The sequence below is a fragment of the Mesoplodon bidens genome (assembly GCF_964165515.1).
Source record: "Mesoplodon bidens genome assembly, chromosome: 11".
Taxonomy (NCBI): Eukaryota; Metazoa; Chordata; class Mammalia; order Artiodactyla; family Ziphiidae; genus Mesoplodon; species Mesoplodon bidens.
The window spans coordinates 53,784,247-53,806,549 of record NC_138167.1 but is presented as its reverse complement, the minus strand read 5'-3'; the positions used below and the strand labels follow the sequence as shown (position 1 = coordinate 53,806,549).

General features: G+C 35.9%; 1 protein-coding gene across 3 annotated transcripts in view; it reads right to left on the bottom strand.

Moving 5' to 3' along the window:
• The window catches only part of YAF2 (YY1 associated factor 2), a 66,068-nt gene that overhangs the window by 28,018 nt on the left and 15,747 nt on the right, over positions 1-22,303 (bottom strand). The window contains exon 3 of one of the 3 annotated variants that reach the window (XM_081248364.1): positions 13,434-13,505. The exons of 1 other annotated variant lie outside the window; for it this stretch is intronic. In XM_081248364.1, the coding sequence (XP_081104490.1) occupies positions 13,434-13,505 (72 nt within the window). One more of the 3 variants, XR_014016999.1, reaches the window with a different exon arrangement.

Genomic DNA, 22,303 nt, shown 5'->3' with positions numbered 1-22,303 from the left:
ATGCAAAGCCTTCCTTTTCTACAATGGAGATAACTTGGAATTTTATTCTAAGTAGGATGGGAAATGAAGTAGGATGTGAAGGATCTGAATAGGAGAATAACATGATCTGACTAAAGTTAAAACCAAAACTACTTGGCTGCCCTACTTAGAATGGTCAAAATCTAGAACACTGACAACACCAAATGCTGTAGAGGATATGAAGCAAAAGGAACTCTCAGGGGCTTCCCTGGTGGCTCAGTGGTTGAGAGTCCGCCTGCCGATGCAGGGAACACGGGTTCATGCCCCAGTCCGGGAAGATCCCACATGCCGCGGAGCGGCTGGGCCCGTGAGCCATGGCCGCTGAGCCTGTGCGTCCAGAGCCTGTGCTCCGCAACGGGAGAGGCCACAACAGTGAGAGGCCCGCGTACCGCAAAAAAAAAAAAAAAAGGAACTCTCAGGTACAGTCACTTAAGAAGACAGTTTGGCAGCATTTTATAAAACTAAATATACTCTTACCATACAATCTAGCAAGCGTGCTCTTTGGTATTTACCCAAAGGAGTTGAAAACTTATGTCCACACAAAAACCTACATATGGATGTTTACAGCAGCTTTATTCATAATTACCAAAACTTGGAAGAAACCAAAATGTCCTTCAATAGGTGAATGGATAAACTGTGGTACATGCAGACAATGAAATATTATTCAGTGCTAAAAAGAAATGAGTTATCAAGCCACCAAAACACATGGAGGAATCTTAAATGCATATTACTAAGTGAAAGAAGCCAATCTGAAAAGGCAAATACTCTATGATTCCAACTATATGACATTCTGGAAAAGGTGAAAGTATAGAGACAATAAAAAGATCAGTGGTTGCCAGGGGTTGGAGGAGGGAAGGATGGAATAGGCAGAGAACCGAAGACTTTTAGGGCCGTGAAGCTATTCTGCATGATGTTATAATAGTAAATACATGCCATAATATATTTGTCCAAACCCATAGAATGTGTAACACCAAGAGTGAATCCTAATGTAAACAATGAATTTTGGGGATAATTATGTTTCAATATAGGTTCATCAATTATAACAAATGTAGCACTCTGGCGGGGATGTTGATAATGGGGAAGCTATGCAAGTGTGGAGGCAGGGGATATATGGGAAATCTCTACCTTCCACTCAGTTTTGCTCTGAACCTAAAACAGCTCTAAAGAATAGTCTATTTTAAAAACAAAAACTGATTGCTTTAAAAGAGTGAATATAAATGGTATGAATGACATATCCCCTTGCAAAACAGTCTGGGGGACATATTAAGGTAATGTCCTTCTTATAGTTTCCCAAGTCAATCACATTTAGAGTTTGTGGTCCACAAGGCAACGCTTTGAGACATGAAGATCTATAATTAAATTCTGGCTCTGCTACTGAATGACTTCTGCTCTTATGTAAGTCACTTAACCTTTCTGGACACTGCTTTCTTGAGAAAATAATTACAATAATAATAGTCATTCTACAAAGGGGTTTGTGAGGATCAAATAAAATGAGCACTGGAAACTTTAAAAAAAGATTACCTGGCTGCTATTTAGAGACCAGATGGTAGGGGAGCAGAGAGTAATCACAGAAACCAGTTAGGAACTTACTACAATAGGCAGGTAGGAGATGATGGTGACTTATATTAGGAAGGCAACAACAGAGTGTGGAAGAAGTGGCAGAATTTGTAGGTGAATAGGAAGTAAAGGATAAGAGAGTGAGGGGAGAGAGAATGTGTCATCAGAAAGGAGAAGGAATTTGGGGAGAGAAATCTAAGTTCAATTTTGCACATTAAGATTGAGACACCTAGGACTTCCCTGGTGGCACAGTGGTTAAGAATCCGCCTGCCAATGCAGGAGACTAGATTTCGCGCCCTCGTCCGGGAAGATCCCACGTACCGTAGAGCAACTAAGGCCATGCACCACAACTACTGAGCCTGCGCTCTAGAGCTCGTGAGCCACAACTACTGAGTCAGTGTGCCACAACTACTGAAGCCCATGCACCTAGAGCCCGTGCTCCGCAACAAGAGGAGCCACCGCAATGAGAAGCCCGCACACTGCAACGAAGAGTAGACCCTGCTCACCCCAACTAGAGAAAGCCTGCATGCAGCAACAAAGACCTAACGCAGCCAAATATAAATAAATTTAAAAAAAAAAGATTGAGATACCTAGAAGACACGAAGTGGAGTTGCCTAAATAACTGTCTAATGTTTCACACTCAAAAAAGTGGGAGATGTTGACATCTAACTTACTGAAAACACTCACTGTTTTACAACCACATCTTAAACATGCATATGGTAAATAGCAAGACCTTCCAAATGCCAGTATCAGTGAAACTATTATACCAACAGGTGATTAAAACCAGACAGACATGGTTTTAACCCTTAGTTAGTTTACAGTTTAGTGTGAGAAACAGAAAAATACACAATTAAAATATATGCACTATGGGAGAAGTCCAAAATGGAGGAAGAAATTTAGGCAGAGATAAAAACTACCTTAATATTACCTATAAATAACACTCATGCTGCACTCACTACGCTGGGTGACGTGCACTGACCATAATGGGTATTATGAACATAGTAGGGTTAGGAAGAAGATAGAATGGGATTGAGATTCTACTAGAAGGGAGATGGAGTAACAAAGAGGTAGGTTAAGAAAGACTGGAAACTCCAAACAGGTACGAAAATTAAACAAAAATTAAGACAAGAAAACAGGTAGCCCAGGAAACCCCAGAATCTGAGCATTTATATATTCAGAGACCAAGTAATCTCATGTTATAAGAATAAAGTTTGGCACTCTTTGATATAACTTACAGAAGATTGTTCTGCTGGTACTGGGACACATGGATAACCATTAGAGGTTACAAATTCATTTACTGAGAATAATCTTCTTAAATGTCCCTCATCTAGGAAAGATGAAACCAAAAAGCTATTAAAATGTCAAGTCACATGTCTTGCACCTTAGTTATGGCTTTATTTTGCAGTATGTTCATTCTCAAACAGTATCAACTAGGGGAAAAAATGGGTTGATTTGAAAATCTCCAAGCCCTTAGTATCTTAGAGAATGGATACTCAATCCCCATAAAGTAAGATGTTAGATCTCACCTCATAAAAAAGAAGTCTGCATGTAAGGAAACCTTCTGCTTCAGAGCAGTGACTCTGAACCAAGAAAGGAGAGGTCTGTTACCCTGCTGGGGTGAGGGAGCTAACAATGACAGTAATGTGCAGTCGACCCTTGAACAACAGAGAGTTGAGGGGTGACCACCCCCATGCAGTCAAAAATCTGAATATAACTTATAGTTGGCCCTTTGTATCCAGGGTTTCTGCACATCCATGGATTCAATCAGTGGCAGACTATGTAGTACTGCAGAATTTACTATTGAAAAAAATCCACGTATAAGCAGACCCATGCAGTTCAAAGGTCAACTGTATAATGCTACCTACTATAGCCCATGTAGAAGATCTGAGTCTGATATTCTGATGAAAGGAGGAGCTGATACTCTGATTAAAAGCTTATGGGGGGCTTCCCTGGTGGCGCAGTGGTTGAGAGTCCGCCTGCCAATGCAGGGGACACGGGTTCATGCCCCGGTCTGGGAAGATCCCACATGCCGTGGAGCGGCTAGGCCCGTGAGCCATGGCCACTGAGCCTGCGTGTCCGGAGCCTGTGCTCCACAATGGGAGAGGCCACAACAGTGAGAGGCCCGTGTACTGCAAAAAAAAAAAAAAAAAAAAGCTTATAGGAAGGAAACTTTACAATTTATCTAAAGAAATTACGTAGGCCTGGATATGAGAAAACATTACAGAAAGACCTAAATGGTCTGTCAAATTTAGGAATGCATAGTAGGGTTTCAGGTTACCAATGATCAATAGTAAAGCTAAGCACCTATGAACAGGTGAAGCAATAAAAGAAAAAAAAATACTCAAAGCATCTTTAATGAGAAGTAACAGATGGAGAACTATATAAAACCATGTTTTTCAGATGCTCCAAGTCTGCACTGTATAATACAGAAGCCATATGTGGGTCCTGAGCACGTGATATGTGCTAATCTGAATTGAGATGTGCTCTAAGTATAAAATACACCCCAGATTTTTAAGACTTAATATGAAAAAGATTGTGAAATATCCTGCGAAAAATGGAAAGGGTAATATTTTAGATATATTGAGTTACATTTTAATTTTTTAATTTGGCCACAAGAAATTTTAAAATTATATATATAACTCCTTTTTGTGGCTTGCATTATATTTCTATTGGACAGTGCTGTTATAAATTAGTCATGTTTAATGTGAAGACTTAAGTTAATATGACTATTTTTTAACATTTTCATTGAATTTAATAGTTTGTTCCTTTAGTACTAAATTCCTCTTGGGTACATCCTGAATAAGATGATTTTAATGTGAAGAACAATGACAGCTTACCAGACTGTCCAGAAAACAGACTTAATCAAATATCTGGGGAGGGGCTTGAGCCAGCAGGATTGTTCCACCCAATGTTAACCAGGCTCTCTTCATGTTATCTCTGGCAAAAGGGTTACACAGTAAGAAAGAAGCACTATGTACACATAGAACAGGATTTGACCAATAGTTTAGCCAAATCCATCCAGGATAACAATAAACTTTGTTTTAGGATTTTTCTCAATTACAATCCTAGTGTTAAACTTACAGTGTAAGATAAATATCTTTCACTATGATTTATTCAAGCTTACCCATTCTCAGCAATTTTCAGATATTCAAATTCACCCTTTGGGGAAAGAGCTCACCTAATTTCAATTTGCTATAAAGGAAAACACACCTCTCTCATTAGGGTGAAAGGAAATAACTGTATTACTTTTTATGAGATACCATGACAGATTTTAAAAGATAGTGGAATTCTCATAAACACTAATACCATCTGGAAACATTCCATGGTCCATCTGGAAACTTAAAAAGAATGTTGTTTTAGAAAATTAAGAATTTCACAAACAAGATACAGAACATAAAACTTTTACAAGATAGCACTGACTCAAAGACAGAGAATGCAATATCTGAGAAAAACAACTGAACTATCCCAATATTAGAAGACTACTAATTTTAAAAAAATGTATTGGACTCAGCACAAAGAAAATTATATTGGATTTTAGAGATCCAATATTTCCTACAGATTAAAATATTTCTCAAGTCAGAATTCTTTGGCACAAAACAATTCAAGACTTCATATATAATTCTCAGTCAAACTGCCTTAGACTTTGGTCATCAGTTGAAGAAATGGAACCAGTGGAAGATAACCTAGACGGCTTAAGGAGAACTTTGGGCTCAGGTGTTAGTTAATTTGAGAGTGAAGTGTCAAAGTGCATTCATTTCAACATCCAGGGGTCTACTAAGCACAAGGTATTAAACTAAGTTTTGGAGATATAATGGTGAACAAGCTACAATCTCTGACCATTATAGAATTTACTCTCTCATAGTTTTGTAAAAGAATAAGAAGTAGGATTGCTATCAATATTTCATTGCCCGTTTCTCTTGCCCCAACTCAAGACATTTCCCCCTTCTCCTATTTGTATATGGAGGGGAAAGGGTGGGGATGGAGACGCAGGGAAGAAGAGATAGGGACATAACATACTGAGTTAAAAGTATTTTTCTCATCTCTTTCCCTGTTCAACTCTTAAAGACAGAGGTTGAAAGCACCCTATCCCCAGCACCTAACCCAGGGTCTGGCACTTACCTGCTGCTCACTGTCTCAGAACTAGACTAAATTACAGCCATTTTGCTAGGGCCACTGCTTTTTTCTTTTTCTATATAACCAATACCAAGAATAAATAAAGATTAAAACAATAAAGGTCTATCTTTCCAGTGTTTCCTTTTACAAAAATAAGCATATACATACATTAAGTACAGATGTTTAAAAGCTATAATGTACATATTACTTTACTTATATTACTTTTATATTAAGGAAAAACATGCAGTTCCATAAGCTAGTTTCTTTTACCACTATCATTAAGATCTCTCTCACCTCCCAACCCCATCCAGGGGTAACAACTACCATGAGTTTGGTGTAAATGAGATCATATTGTATGCATCATTCTGCAATACCTTTTCCTTGAATTTATGAGGTCTCTCCATATTTATAAACATCAAAAAGTGGCATGGCGTACTGGACTCTGGAGCCAGGCCACTGAGGTTCAATCCTAGCTTTGAATCCCAGCTCTGCTATCTACTACCTATGAGAGTAGCTAGGGTTATTTACCTCTCTATGCTTCAGTATTCCCATCTATAAAATGGAAATAATGACAGTACCTATTTCTAAGTTCTCATGAGGACTAAAATATTTAATGTTTATAAAATTCCTGGGCATAGACAGTAGAATCTGTTTCTTAAATTTAAAAAAATCACTGACAATAACCTAATCATAGATCTAGGTAATTCTTCATTAAATAACTTTTATATCTTATTTTATTTATCCATGCCTCTTATTGTAGACATTTAGATATTTTTTCCAAATGAATATCCCTGCATAAATCTCCCTGGGCAAATGTGCGAGTTTCTCTAGACTAATACCTTGAATAGTAATTGCTAGATACTAGGTATGCACATTTTAAATTGTGTAACACTTATCTGATCCAGAGCTTTGCAATCTAATGAGGCTAAGCATATTCTCAGTCCAATTTCCAGTTTCCCTACAAATGAGGCTAAGCATATTCTCAGTCCAATTTCCAGTTTCATCTGCTGTGAAATGCCTTACTATCCATTGTTCATTTTATTTGTATCACCTATAGTACCTCTTTTGATCTTTACATATTCTGGACACAAATCCACTGGACATTACAGACATTACACATATCTCCCAGATGTGACATTATGTTTTAGTTTGGTTTATGATACCTTACATTAAACCTAAGTTTTTCTTTTTGAGGTAGTCAAATCCTTGATGGTTTTTTATCCTTGAAGGTTCATTCTTTTTTTCTTGACTTGTTAAAGAAGGCCTTACATATCCTAAAGATACATATTCTTCCATACTTTCCTCTTTTTTAAAAAGTTTCTCACGTTTAGTGTTTAATTCAACTGGAATTTATTTCTGCATATGGTCTGAAGTATAAATCTAGTTTTCCCCCATATAGAAAAACCAATTCAACAGTCCACATTTTCTTTCCCTGCTGATAGAAAATGCCATCTCTAGCACCTACCAACTTCTCAAATATATATGGATCCATTTCTGAACTCTCTATTCTGTTATATTAATCTGTCTTTTCCTGTATTAAGACTATACTACTTTAAATACCATAAGGCTTTACTTTTCTTTGAGGTATAATTTATATAAAGTATACAAGTACTCAAGTACTACGTACAGCCTGATTTTTAAATATGTACTATACCCCTGTGTGATCCAACTCAGACCAAGACATTAACATTTCTCATGCTCCAGGACGCTCCTCATATCCCTTCTCAGTCAGTACCATGCTTCCAAGATAACCACTATTCTGATCTCGAGCACCACAGATTAGTTCTGTTTTTGAGCTTCCTAGAAATGAAATCATACAATATGAACTCTTTTGTGTCTCACTTCTTTTGCTCAACATTTAGTCTAGAAGTTTCATCTCATGTTGTGTGTAGCAGTTTAATTTTTTTCATGCTATGTAGGATTCTATTCTAAATATCATAATTTTAAGATTAGTCTAGATATCCAACAGTGCAACTCCCTCTTCCTTGTTCTTTTTCTTCTTTCAGAGCTGTCTTGGTTATTCATGTGCCTTTACTTTTGTATATGAAGGTCATTTTCCACCAAAAAAGAAAAAAAAAATCCTACTGAGATTTTTGTCTGAAATTACATATAAATCACAGAGAAGTTAATTTTTTAGCAATATTTATACTTCCCACTAATAATTATAGTATATCCTTTTATTCATGTTTACTTTTATGTCCTTCAATAAAACCTTGGGTACTTTATAGAATTTGCTGTAAAAGAGGTATTTTTCATTTTCTAACTGGTTGTTGTCAATTTGAATACTGAGCTTGTATCCAGTAACAATGAATTCTCTTATTAGTACAGTCTGTTGATTTTTTTTTTTTCCTTTTTTTTTTTTTTTTTTTGTGGTACGCGGGCCTCTCACTGTTGTGGCCTCTCCCGTTGCGGAGCACAGGCTCCGGACACGCAGGCTCAGCGGCCATGGCTCACGGGCCTAGCTGCTCCGCGGCATGTGGGATCTTCCCGGACCGGGGCACGAACCTGTGTCCCCTGCATCGGCAGGCGGACTCTCAACCACTGCGCCACCAGGGAAGCCCACAGTCTGTTGATTTTTAAAAAAAAATTTTTCTAGGGATATGTTCATCTCACTTTTCTTCTTTTCCAATCCTTTTGTATTTTATTTCTATTTTTTTCTTATCTTATTAGTAGAGATATACTTGTCTTATTCCTGACGTTAAAGGGAATGTTTCTAAGGTTTCGCCATTAAGCATGACACTTGCTGTTTGAAAGACAGCCTTAACTGGAAGAAAAAAGTTCATTTCTCTTCATGGTTTGAGGGTTACCTTTTTAAAAAACATTAATGAGTGCTGAGTTTTATCATATACTTTTACCAAATCTTTCAAGATTTTTTCCCTAAATCTTATCATATAAATTACATTGATATAATTTTCAAATATTGAACTATCCTTACATTCTTATCCTAATTAAAATTTTTCAAGAAAAAATAAAATAATAAAATTTTTATCTCTGTTCATAAATGAGATTGAATGTAATATATTTTTCCTTGTATATTCTTTTCAGTTTAGGTTTCAAGGCTAAATTTGTCTGATAAACAACAGGGCAGCTCTCCCTCTTTTTCTATTATCTGGGTCAGATTGTATAAAATTGGGATTACCTGTTCCCCAAAAGTATATGTGAAATTATGATTACAAAATCACAATTAAAACTACTCCTTCTGATACTACTTCACACCAATTTTAGGATGGCTTTAATCAAAAAGAGAGATAATGAAAATGTTGGTGAGGGTGTAGAAAAACTAGAACCTTCATACATTGCTGGTGGGAAAGTAAAATGGTACAGCTGCTCTGGAAAACAGTCTGGTAGCCCCCCAAAAGGTTAAACAGGGTTACCATAAACCCAGCATTCTACTCCTAGGTATACACCCAAGAGAAATGAAAACACATGTTCACACAAAATCTTTCACACAAATGTTGGTGCCAGGAATATTCATAATAGGCAAAAAACAGGAAAAAAAATCCAAATATACATCAACTGATGTGGTATATCCACACAATGAAATACTCTTTGGCCATAAAAAGGAATGAAGTATATTGATACACGCTACAACATGGCTGGACCTTAAAAATATTATGCTAAATGAAAGAAGTAAACCACAAAAGGCCATAAACTGAATGATTCCATTGTGTGAAATGTGTAGAACTGGCAAATCTATAGAAACAAAGAGTAGATTAGTGGTTGTCTAAGGCTTGAGGGTTTGTGGAGAATTGGGACTGACTGCTAATATGTTCGTGGTTTCTTTCTGAGGTGATGAAAATATTCTAAAATTGACTGTGGTAATTATTGAACAATTCTGTAAAAATATTAAAAACCATTAAATTGTAGATTTTAAATGGGTAGGTGGTATGATTTATGAACTATAGCTCAATTAAGTTGATATTTTAAAAAACTTCTTGGGGAAATTTACTATAGCTTCAATGTCTTAGTGGTTTTTAGTTTCTATGGATTTTCTTTTTCTTGTACAATTTTTGTATGATTTTTTCCCTAGAAAACAGACCATTTCACCAGGTTTTTAAAATTTATATACACATAAATTAATAGTGATTTCTTATGGTTTTAAAAATTACAATTACTATTTGTAATTATATCCCATTTTATAACTTTGTTATTTGTGTCATCTGCTTCTTGGTGAGTACTTCCAGAACTTAATCAACTGAAAAGAACCAGCTTCAATTTGAATGAACATTGCTACTATTTCTATTGTTGATTACTTTCTATTTCATCAAATTCTTTTATTTTCATTTCCTCTTTCCTTCTTTCTTTGGTTTTACTTTTTACTTTTTTTAGTTTTTTGAGCTGTATATCCAGGTCACTTATTTTCTTTCAACCTAATACATGCATTTAAGGTTATACGTTTGCCCCTAAGCACCACTTTTCTTATATCCCTCAAGTTCTGATACAATGCTTTTGTTGTGCTTCAGTTCTAATTATTTCATAATTTCCACTATTTTTTTTAATCCTTGAAAATTCTTAGTCATTTTTTTCGTCAATATTGCTTCTCCACCATTCTCTGTATTCTCTCTTCTGAAACTCTAATTAGAGATACGTTGGAGCTTTTCAATCTATTCCTAAGGTGTCTTAGTTTTTCTTTTCTATTTTTCATCTCTTTATCTCCCTGTGCTCTAGTCCTGGAAGAGTTAACCAGTTTTATCTTGAAATTAACAACTTCTCTCTTTAGCTACATCTAATCTTCTATTTTGCCCAATGATTTTTTAAAAATTAATTTAATTTATTTATTTATGTTTGGCTGCATTGGGTCTTTGTTGCTGCACGTGGGCTTTCTTTCGTTGCGGCGAGCGTGGACTACTCTTCGTTGCAGTGCACGGGCTTCTCACTGCGGTGGCTTCTCTTGCTGTGGAGCACAGGCTCTAGGCACGTGGGCTTCAGCAGTTGTGGCGCACAGGTTTAGTTGCTCTGTGGCATGTGGGATCTTCCCAGACCAGGTATCGAACCCATGTGCCCTGCACTGGCAGGCAGATTCTTAACCACTGCACCACCAGGGAAGTCGCCCAATGATTATTTTATAACTAGATATATTTTTCATTTTCAAGATTTCAATTGGTTAATTTATATATCTACATATATTTTTTTCTTGATTATTCTTATTCAATTATAATAGAATATGCTCTGAATAATAAAAAAGGAATAGATATACTTTAATCTAATATACTTTTAGGTGAAATGTTCTTTGAAAAGTTCTCCATTATAAAATTCTTCTTTAATGTCAAAAAAAAATACTTCTTAAGGGCTCTCTTGACTGCTATTCTACCGAATGTTATCCCACTGTGCCTACCTGCATCAAGGCATGGAAAGAGTAAGTCCTATTATTGCCATTTTAGAATTAGAGAAACTGAAGCACAATAAAGTTCTTTTTAAAATACTTTCTCCCTAACTTTTCTTTGAAAAATATCAGAGCCACAGAGAACTTGAAAGTACAATGTATACCACCATACCCTTCACCTAGATTTAAAATTGTTAAAATTTTCCAGATCTGCTCTCTCTCTCCTTTTCTCTTTACATACACATATCACCACATCCTGATACCCACACATTTTTCTTCTGAACTCATCATGATATTTCACTTCTAAATATTTCAGCATGCATCTCTAAAGAACAAGTTCATTCTCATACCATATCACACTAAAAAAACCAGGAGACTGAAGAGTCAGCAGATTCAAACACTTAAATCATCTGACTAACTGTTCTTCATTTTGGCTTGTCTAATTAGACCTGAAGTGGTTGTCTGGTGATTATTTAGAAGTGACACTCAATCTGTCAAAAATCATTTCCTTCCTTCAGTGACCTTGAAATCAGATTTCGTTTACTGCTTCATCAGACAGGTATCTGAAATCCAAGCATTTCTGAAAAAATCAAGCAATAATCTTCTAAGATATTTCAACCTCAAAAATCAAGTGTACTACTACACAGAGTCTTAAAGTGAATACAATTGAATTAACACTCTCAAAGCTATACATTCTTTTCTAATGTGCAATGGAAGTTTATAGTGTATTAAACAATTATAATTTCACTATACCAGCTTTGAAGGAAAAAAGTTGTTGTTCTTAAGAAAAATATACAGTACAAACAGGATTGATTAGCCAAATGAACCTGTTTTATAAATGAAAAAACTGGCAAGTATATTTGTGATTCTACATGAAAACTAATTTTTCAATGGGCACGATTTAATCTCAGTCACTAATGTTAGGAAGTAAGATAACAATAAAATCCTATCCTTGCTCTCAAAGACCATACAAGTCAGCTTAAGAGTTTTACATCAGAAGAAATAACAATCAATACAACCTGAAGCTAATATTTAAAGCTAAACTGTGTCATACAGATAAGAATTATACCTACAATCACAGAAATATTTAAGATGAAAGTACAATCAAATAATAGCTAATAAGAGAAGCTACTATGTGCCACTAGGCACTGTTCTAAGTACATTCCAAGAATTAGTTAATTCAATCCTCATAACAATCTCATTTTTCCACTTAAGAAGCAGAAATAACAGAGATGCCAGCATAAAACGATTTATGTAAGGAGTAGGACCTGACCTCAACCTTAAAGTATAGAGAAGAAGAATGAAAAGAGGGTCATTTCAAGAAAATGGAAAAGCACAAGCCAAAGCATAAATATGAGAAGTATCCTGGTAAGACCAAAACAAAAGTTTCAAATTGAAGAAATTAAGGCTGGATAAATAGGATGGGATTAGATTATGGAAGGCCCTAAGTACCCAGCAAATGGATGAATTTTATAAACAGCAAGAGCACGGCACCACTACAAGTCTTTATGTGCTATAAGTGGCCTTTTAACAATGGTAACCTGGTAACAATGCAGAATGAGTGAGAGAGAGATGGGAAGCAAGGAACTCTGTCCAATTCTAACATTTACATAAATAAATCGGGTTGGTACATGAGGAATCACAGAGCTCACAGTGAACCAACTATGTCACCCCATCACATCAATAAGCCAATCCATTATGAACAATGAAGTGGTAAGTATAATTGCAACATACCCTGAATTATTTCCAAATATACCTTCAATGAAATTAAAAGGTACACTGAAAACTAGGTCAGTAAGAAGTAAAACTATTCTTGCTGTTTACTACTATGCCAAAAGAATCTGGCCGAATTTGACATAAGCAGAAATTTTACAGTACAAGTATCTACTTCAATAAAACAAACATCAGGAATAAAGGAATTAAAATAATCCAACATATAGCTTCCTCACACTGCTTTAGAACTCTTACACTATTTATCAAAAGGTAATAAATATATAATTTTTATAAACAGCTATTATGTAAATGTATATTTTAAAATTAATGTCATATTTATTCATGTACCTGTTAAGCACTAGGTATTTATCATCCATACAATAAATTCTATAATCCACATCAAACTTATAAAAAGAGGCTATCCCAAACAACTTCCTCTCTTTGTAATTAAATGAACTCCTAAAGAGAAGAAATGTGGGAAAAAAATCTTAAGTCTGTGAAAACTAGATTACTTACCAGCAACTTGAGTTATCCTATTGGGTCTTTTCCCTCACAGATCCACCTCTCTTGCCCTTCTGTCCAGCATGAGAATCTTCCTGATGGGCATCCACTGGAACTGAGGGGGCATGCAGTACAGACGCATATGTAAGAAAGTTGGGGGGAGGGGATTTGGGAGATGCTAGAGACATGCTTCAGTGTGCTTGCTTACCTTCCTGAAATTGGAAATTTCAACGGTCCCTTGGTCCTCGAGGCATTCACAATAACTTCAAAGAATGTGGATCTGTGGAGATTACCCAATAGGAGAACTCCAGTTACTGGTAAGTGATCCAGCTTTTTCTTCTCTATCAGAATAAGAAAATTATTTAAATTTATTTGAGATTATTAATACATGTAGAACTACAGGGGACAGAGTTGTAAATTCATCAGATTATTATATATGAATGCACCAAAGTAAATACAGAAACAATGTGCTAACTATGAGGTCAACAGAAACTTCTGGCATTATCAGAAACACAAGGAAAAGAAAATGATCTGAATGGTTTCATTTTAAAATCTCCACTGTAACAACAGCTATATTTTAATATATAAAAAATCAGCTATCAGACTATTCTATCTCACTAAAACACCACCATCATTTTTTAATATTAGTAAAGGATAATTAGTTGATCAAAATCTACCATTTCTTAACTAGCCATTGTCATTAACATTGCTTGAATTTTGGTGTAGAGGCCACCACAGCGGATTAACAATCTGTAAGACTTCAGATAAAAAGCATCAATGCAATTCCCATTCATCACTCAATAAGTCTTTAAAATAACCATTTGTCACCTACAACAAACCAACCACATACACATATATAAGTATACACATATATAAGTATGTCCACACACACAAAAAAAGAGAAGTATGCCAGGCCACTGATAAACAATGATGCTGATTTTAACGTAAATAATTGTACAAAGTAGTACCGTAATATTTTTGATTAACTGTTATATTTTTTATTTTTATAGCAATAAATTATTTTATTTTTTTCCATTTACTTTTTTTACATCTTTACTGGAGTATAGTTGCTTTACAATGTTGCGTTAATTTCTGTTGTATAACAAAGTGAATCAGCTATACGTATACATATATCCCCATATCCCCTCCCTCTTGCATCTCCCTCCCACCCTCCCTATCCCACCCCTCTAGGTGGTCACAAACCACTGAGCTGATCTCCCTGTGCCTATGCAGCTGCTTCCCACTAGCTATCTATGTTACATTTAGTAGTGTATATATGTCAATGCTACTCTCTCACCTCCTCCCAGCTTCCCCTTCCCACCCGCCCCCCATGTTATACTTTTTAAAGTGGACCTGTCATTGAAAAACAAAAAACTATTTCTAACAGAAGAAAAGTCTCCTCAACAGAACTTTATTTCAGGTTCACATGAAGACTGCCTTTACCTTCAACTCAATACATATTAATCAGGTACATGTTCATTTTAATGTGCTAGAGCAGTGATGACTTCAAACACTAATTCTTACTGAAGATACAGATACGTTTCAGTTATAGTCTTCCCTGCTACCATTATGCTCCTATTCAATAATTATCCCCTACCTTCAAGAAACATACGGTTTCATGGATCTTCGTTCTATGGAAAAAATTAAAGATAATGTATAGTTTTTCCTTTGTTTTAAGAGTAAACAGGATAAAATGGTGTATAAAATCATTACTCAACAAAAACAAACTGAAAATGTAATTCTAATGAAAATCTTAAAGGGTCAATCTTGTTATAAGGTAATATTTGTATTTAGTAAAGGTTGACAGCACCATGTCAACTGATTTTTCCTAGATTCCCACTTAAAGACAGAAATTGTCTTGGACAAATTATACCCATTTTTATATAAATCTGAGTTTTAAAAAATAATAGTAATTAATGCATTAGCTTTTTTGTTTTTTGGATGAGTTAGCATCCTTTGTTTTTATTTTTCTTTTCACTTTTTTTTTAACATCTTTTTGGGAGTGTAATTGCTTTACACTGTTGCGTTAGTTGCTGCTGTATAACAAAGTGAATCAGCTATACGTACGCATATATCCCCAAATCTTCTCCCTCTTGTGTCTCCTTCTCACCCTCCCTATCCCACCCCTCTAGGAGGTCAGAAAGCACCGAGCTGATCTCCCTGTGCTATGCAGCTGCTTCCCACTAGCTATTTTACATTTGGTAGTGTATATATGTCCATGCCACTCTCTCACTTTGTCACAGCTTACCCTTCCCCCTCCCCATATCCTCAAGTCCATTCTCTGTCTGCGTCTTTATTCCTGTCCTGCCCCTAGGTTCTTCAGAACCTTTTTTATTTTAGATTCCATATATATGTGTTAGCATACAGTATTTGTTTTTCTCTTTCTGACTTACTTCACTCTGTATGACAGACTCTAGGTCCATCCACATCACTACAAATAACTCAATTTTGTTTCTTCTTATGGCTGAGTAATATTCCATTGTATATATGTGTCACATCTTTATCCATTCATCTGTCAATGGACACTTAGGTTGCTTCCATGTCCTGGCTATTGTAAATGGTGCTGCAATGAACATTGTGGTACATGACTCTTTTTAAATTATGGTTTTCTCAGGGTATATGCCCAGTAGTGGGATTGCTGGGTCATATGGTAGTTCTATTTGTAGTTTTTTAAGGAACCTCCATACTGTTCCCCATAGTGGCTGTATCAATTTACATTCCCACCAACAGTGCAAGAGGGTTCCCTATTCTCCACACCCTCTCCAGCATTTACTGTTTGTAGATTTTCTTCAATGATGGCCATTCTGACCGGTGTGAGGTGATACCTCATTGTAGTTTTGATTTGCATTTCTCTGATGATTAGTGATGTTGAGCATCCTTTCATGTGTTTGTTGGCAATCTGTATATCCTCTTTGGAGAAATGTCTATTTAGGTCTTCTTCCCATTTCTGGATTGGGTTGTTTTTTTGACATTGAGTTGCATGAGCTGCTTAATGCATTAGCTTTTAAATGACCCATTCAGGCAAACAGTGGCACTACACAGAACTCAATTTCTAACTGTAATACAGAGATAAATGCCAAAAGGGCCATCTAGTTAACTAGATTCCTAATTAACATCTATTCCCTGAAAAGTAAGCAAGTACGTGGCATGAAGGTTCTACGTGTTTGGGTTGATGCAACAGATACAGGAGCAATAATCCAAATATTTTATCCTTATGGTATAAGCTAGTATAAAAGTTGTCATTAAGAACTAAATTATAATATACAATTTTAATTTATAGCAACACATGCAGTCTCCATTTAGACTCAGATCTTATGAACTGAAAATAAAACCAAGTGCATTTTAAAAAATAATTTGAGAATCAAAATATCTTGAAAATATTTTAAGGTAACCAAAAGGTTCACTTAAGAGACCAGAATTCAAAGCTGTTTGTTGTTGTTGTTATCATAGCATAAGCTCAACTAAGATGGATTTTATCAGAACAGCTGAGAAAAGAAATTCCAGAAATTAGGGTACTCTATTCAAAAGTATCCTCTGTAGGCTCCAATAATTGTAACGCCCATCCACAGAAAGGTACTCCTTAGTAATCAAGAACCTAATCAAGTGTTTCACTAATGAGAATCTACTGCATAAAATCAATTTGAACTTTTGAAAAAACTGTTCAGAAAAAAAGAGTTAGCTAACTTTCACTTCCACTACTACCCATTAGTTTAGACATTATATTTTGGCCGGAAGTAACTTAAATTACAACTGGTTTTGTGATTCCAAGTACATTATTTTCTAACTTTCAATTAAGATTTAAAATTCTAATGCAAGGTATTATAGCTGTGGAAAGTTGTTCGTGGTAAATCCTGGACTTGAAATCCTTTAGCAGTGTAATAAAATTCAGCACTATACATATATTCACACATATTTCAGTGACATTATTGATGGTTCATAAATATGGGGGGATGTGTGTACCTCAGTTAACCAAAATAAGGTCAAAAGTGAATTATACACTTACTTACTAAATAATGTTATTTACAGAAACTGTCATCCTTTTTTTGCTCCTTAAACAGCTCATCAAGATAATCCGTTTCTTAATTAAATTTTCCTTTCCTTCAGACTTATCCACTACTTAGCTCTACATGAACACATAAAGAAACAAACAAAAACAGTACTATTTTCTTAACATAAATTAACCTAAAATCAAGATGGAAAAAACTGTATTTATCTGTAAAATAGGGGTAACAGCAGAACCTACTTCACAGAACAATTGTGAGAATTAAGTTAATAAAAATATAAGTAATGCATTTAAAAACCATGCCTGGAATCTAACCATATATCAAATTGTAACATAACCACCCAGAAACGGAATTATTTTCAAATGATTTTATATATCTTTAAAGAACTATTAAAAAAATTCTAAGTTTAGAGATTTAGTGTTTGTATTAATTTTGGTACTGTTGGCTCTCTTTATCCAGGGGTTCTGCATCCACAGGTTCAACCAACCATACATCAAAAATATTCGGAAAAAAAATCCCACAAAGTTCCAAAAAGCAGAACATGCTAACAACTATTTACATAGCACTTATATTGTATTAGGAATTATATAAGTAACCCAGAGATGATTTAAAGTATATGGGAGGATGTATGCAGGTTTATGTTTAACTCCTACACCATTTTAGTAAGGGACTTGAGCATCTTCAGATTTTGGTAACCAAGAGGGTCCCAGAACCAACCCCCTATAGATTCCAAGGGATGACTGTACTATTATTTTGAAACTATACTCTTTATATTGCAAGATAAAGAAAATAAGTAATTTATGGTATTGATTAGGACTCACGATGTGCAGCATGAAAGAGATATAAAACACATGAATATTGAAAGTGCAAATACCACTTATACAAAAATACATATAATTTGGAAATAGTTAAGAAAACATTCTAGACAGTAGTTACTAAGTAAATCACTATCATTATCCTACCAATATATAAATTATATCTGCTAATATTACAAAATCAGCCATTCTATTAGATTTACTAGTAAAGAAAGCTCCTCAGACCATTAAAGTTGCCAGAAACATTTACACAAATCATTTTCCATGTTCCAATACCTGATTTTTATTTATAAGCTAGAATTTTAGAACTGCAACTGCTGACAAGTTCTAAAAGGAAAGTATGAGAAAAATAGTACATATTCATGTTCTTGACTGACATTAGACAGTAAAGGTACTAATATTCAATCTGTTCAGAAAAGCTGAAGTGGAGGGATGCCAGCAGGTAAGCTCTAGGTCCCTAGAACCCCTGCTCTGGACAGAACAGCTCTCCATTTATCTATTTTATATTTTGGGTTTCCTCCATAAGCTTCCCTTTCAGGAAAGAATTCTGCAACCACCACAGAAAGTTTTAAACTTTAAAGGACCGTGTGATGAGCAGCCTTTTAAGATGGTCCACAATGATCCTACCTCCTGGTATGCATGCCCTTCTGTAATCTCCTCCGAGTATGGGCTGGATTTAGTGACTCACTTCTAAGGAACAGAATTTGGCAGAAGTAATGGATGTCACTCCCAAAATTAGGTTATAAAAAGACAGTGGCTCCCGTTTTGGTGACTTTCACCCAGATATCTTGCTTTGGGGTAAGCAAGCTGCCATGTTGTGAGCAGCCCCATGGAGAGGCCCACATGACCAATAAATGAATGTATCTGGCCAACAACCAGAGTCCTGAGGCCTGCCAACAGCTGGAAGAAGGTATTCTAAGGCCTGCTGACAACCCTGAGTGAGCTTAGATGTGGATCCTCCCTCAGTTGAGCCTGAGCCAGAATCACCTGCTAAACGGCTTCTGAATTCTTGACAAGGAAGGAAAGAAGGAAGAAAGGAATGAAAGGAAGGGAGTGAGAGAGGGAGGGAGGGAGAGAAGATAATAAATGCTGATTGTTTTTGGCCACTGAGTTTCGTGGTAACTTGTTATAAAGCAACAGGTAACTAATACGGAAAGCATTACAAAGTAATTAGTATTAAGCTAAAAGTTGCAAAGTGAATATTAATTATGTTCCTAAAAAGGAACTCACAGAAAATATGAGTTAATGGGTGGGGGCCCAATTTGGAATTTGGTTCTTGGTTTTTAGGTCCAAAAATTCAACCTAAAGCTAAAGCAGGTAAGACTCAACTGAACTATACCAACCAACCTCCTCAAACTGATTAATAAATCACACGCCACCTTCCAGGGCACTTCCTTCCCAACAACTCTGGATGGAACTGAAGCATTACAAAGAATTGCATAATGCACACAGTCTAAGTGTGCAGCAGCCCTGAAAACTGGTTGTTGTGTCTACAAGCTACTTTTTTTAATTGAAATTTTTTAAAGTTTAAGATGCAGTTAACTTAAATATAAAGAAGCCTACATTACTACCACTCCAGAATAAAGCACCATTCTAGCAACCGCCAAATGACATCTCTCACTTCCTACCACCTCCTGTACTATGCTAAACACTAACCAGTTGGCTGTGTGGTTTTTCTTTTTATATCATTTTATGTTCTAGTCATTCTTCCTAAGGATACCTTAATCACATTAATTGATCTTCAACAATATTTTGATCTTCCTAATTTGACAAATACCCAAGTCCCATAATGAAGCACCACATTTTATAAACCATATCTTAAAATGGGATACTTCTGTAGAAAAGTAATATCCTCTATTCTTAATAGTTTCTAGTTCAAGGAAACATTTTCCTGATCCTAGTCCAAAATGTGAGAAGCATTAGTCCTTCACTAGCTAATCATAGTTAGTATCCAAGTTAAAGATCGGTTGACCAAAAGGTTCATTCGGTTTTTTCCATAAGATGGCTCTAGTAGCACTTAGTTGTCTATAACTTCATTCGAAACAATTTTGTTAGACTGTATGTGACAGCTGTCATATCAGCGTGCATTTTAAAAAAGACTTATCACATAGGTGAATTTCTGTGTAGACATTTTAATATTGAAGATGGAAGAAAATAAGCAACACTTTCGGCATACTATGCTTTATTACTTCAAGAAAGGTAAAAACGCAACTGAAACACACAAAAAAGATTTGTGCAGTTTTCTGAAGTTTCATGCTGGAGATTTCTCACTGGACGATGCTCCATGGTCAGGTAGACCAGTTGAAGTTGATCAAATCGAGACATTAATTGAGAACAATCAACAATATACCATGCAGGAAATAGCCAAATTAATATCAAAATATCCAAATTAAGCGCTGAAAAACATTTGCACCAGCTTGGTTATGTTAATCGTTTTGATGTTTGGGTTCCACGTAAGTTAAGTGAAAAAAAACCTTCCTGACCGTATTTCCACATGAGATTCTCTACTGAAACATAATGAAAACATTCTGTTTTGAAAACAAATTGTGACAGGCAATGAAAAGTGGATACTGTACAATAATGCGGAACAGAAGAGATCGTGGGGCAAGCGAAATGAACCAACACCAACCACACCAAAGGCCGGTCTTCATCCAAAGAAGGTGATGTTGTGTATATGGTGGGATTGGAAGGGAGACCTCTATTATGAGCTCCTTCTGGAAAACCAAACAATTAATTCCAACAAGTACTGTTCCCAATTAGACCAACTGAAAGCAGCACTCGACAAAAAGCATCTGATATTAGTCAACAGAAAACACATAACCTTCCATCAGGATAACACAAGACCGTGTGTTTCTAAAACTGTTACAGCTTGGCTGAGAAGTTCTGATTAATCCACCGTATTCACCAGACACTGCACCTTCAGGTTTCCGTTTACTTCAGTCTTTACAAAATTCTCTTAATGGACAAAATTTCAATTCCCTGGAAGACTGTAAAAGGCACCTGGAACAGTTCTTTGCTCAAAAAGATAAAAAGTTTTGGGAAGACAGAATTACGAAGTTGCCTGAAAAATGGCAGAAGGTAGTAGAAAAAAAGGGTGAATATGTTGTTCAATAAAGTTCTTGGTAAAAATGAAAAATGTATCTTTTATTTTTACTTAAAAGCCAAAGGCACTTTTTGGCCAACCCAATACACAAAAATAACAGCTAACAATACTCTGAATGCCAACAATTATGTCAACACGATAAGGAAATCAAACTTTTACTTTGCAGTTTCAAATTCTTTTTCTCACCTTTTCTACCCATAATATTAAAATTAATCTAACGAGATTCTAAGCCCTGTATTAATTTTCAAATCAATTCTTAATAACTATCTCTAAAACATAAGTGCATATTCTTGATGTAAAACAGATTTATTTATTTATTTTTAAATAAATTTATTTATTTTATTTTTATTTTGGCTGCATTGGGTCTTTGTTACTGCACGTGGGCTTTCTCTAGTTGCGGAGAGCGGGGGCTACTCTTCACTGCATTGCGTGGGCTTCTATTGCGGTGGCTTCTCTTGTTGCAGAGCACGGGCTCTAGGCATGCAGGCTTCAGTAGTTGTGACGTGAGGGCTCTAGAGCACAGGCTCAGGAGTTGTGGCGCACGGGCTTAGTTACTCTGCGGCATGTGGGATCTTCCCGGACCAGAGCTCGAACCCATGTCCCCTGCATTGGCAGGCAGATTCTTAACCACTGCGCCACCAGGGAAGTCCTCTAAAACTGATTTATAAAACAATGGCAAATTTTTCTAATATAATAATTTCAAATAGTCTGAAGTCAACAGTAATAGTGTAACCTACTGACTATATTCTAAATAATAACTTTGTTATTCAGCACTCATAAAATCTGAATTATGGATATTAAGTTAAATGAACTTACACTTCTCAAAAGAGATAACACACAAGTGGGCTTATTAGAGCTTGTCTAGCATGGCATTAAAAGGTCACAAAATTATTTTTTGTCTTAAAAAAATTCTGAATCATGGGGCTTCCCTGGTGGCGCAGTGGTTGAGAGTCTGCCTGCCGATGCAGGGGACACGGGTTCGTGCCCCGGTCCGGGAAGATCCCACATGCCGCGGAGCGGCTGGGCCCGTGAGCCATAGCCGCTGAGCCTGAGCGTCTGGAGCCTGTGCTCTGCAACGGGAGAGACCACAACAGTGAGAGGCCTGCGTACTGCAAAAAAAAAAAAAGAATCTGAATCATGGATCACATCAAATCCA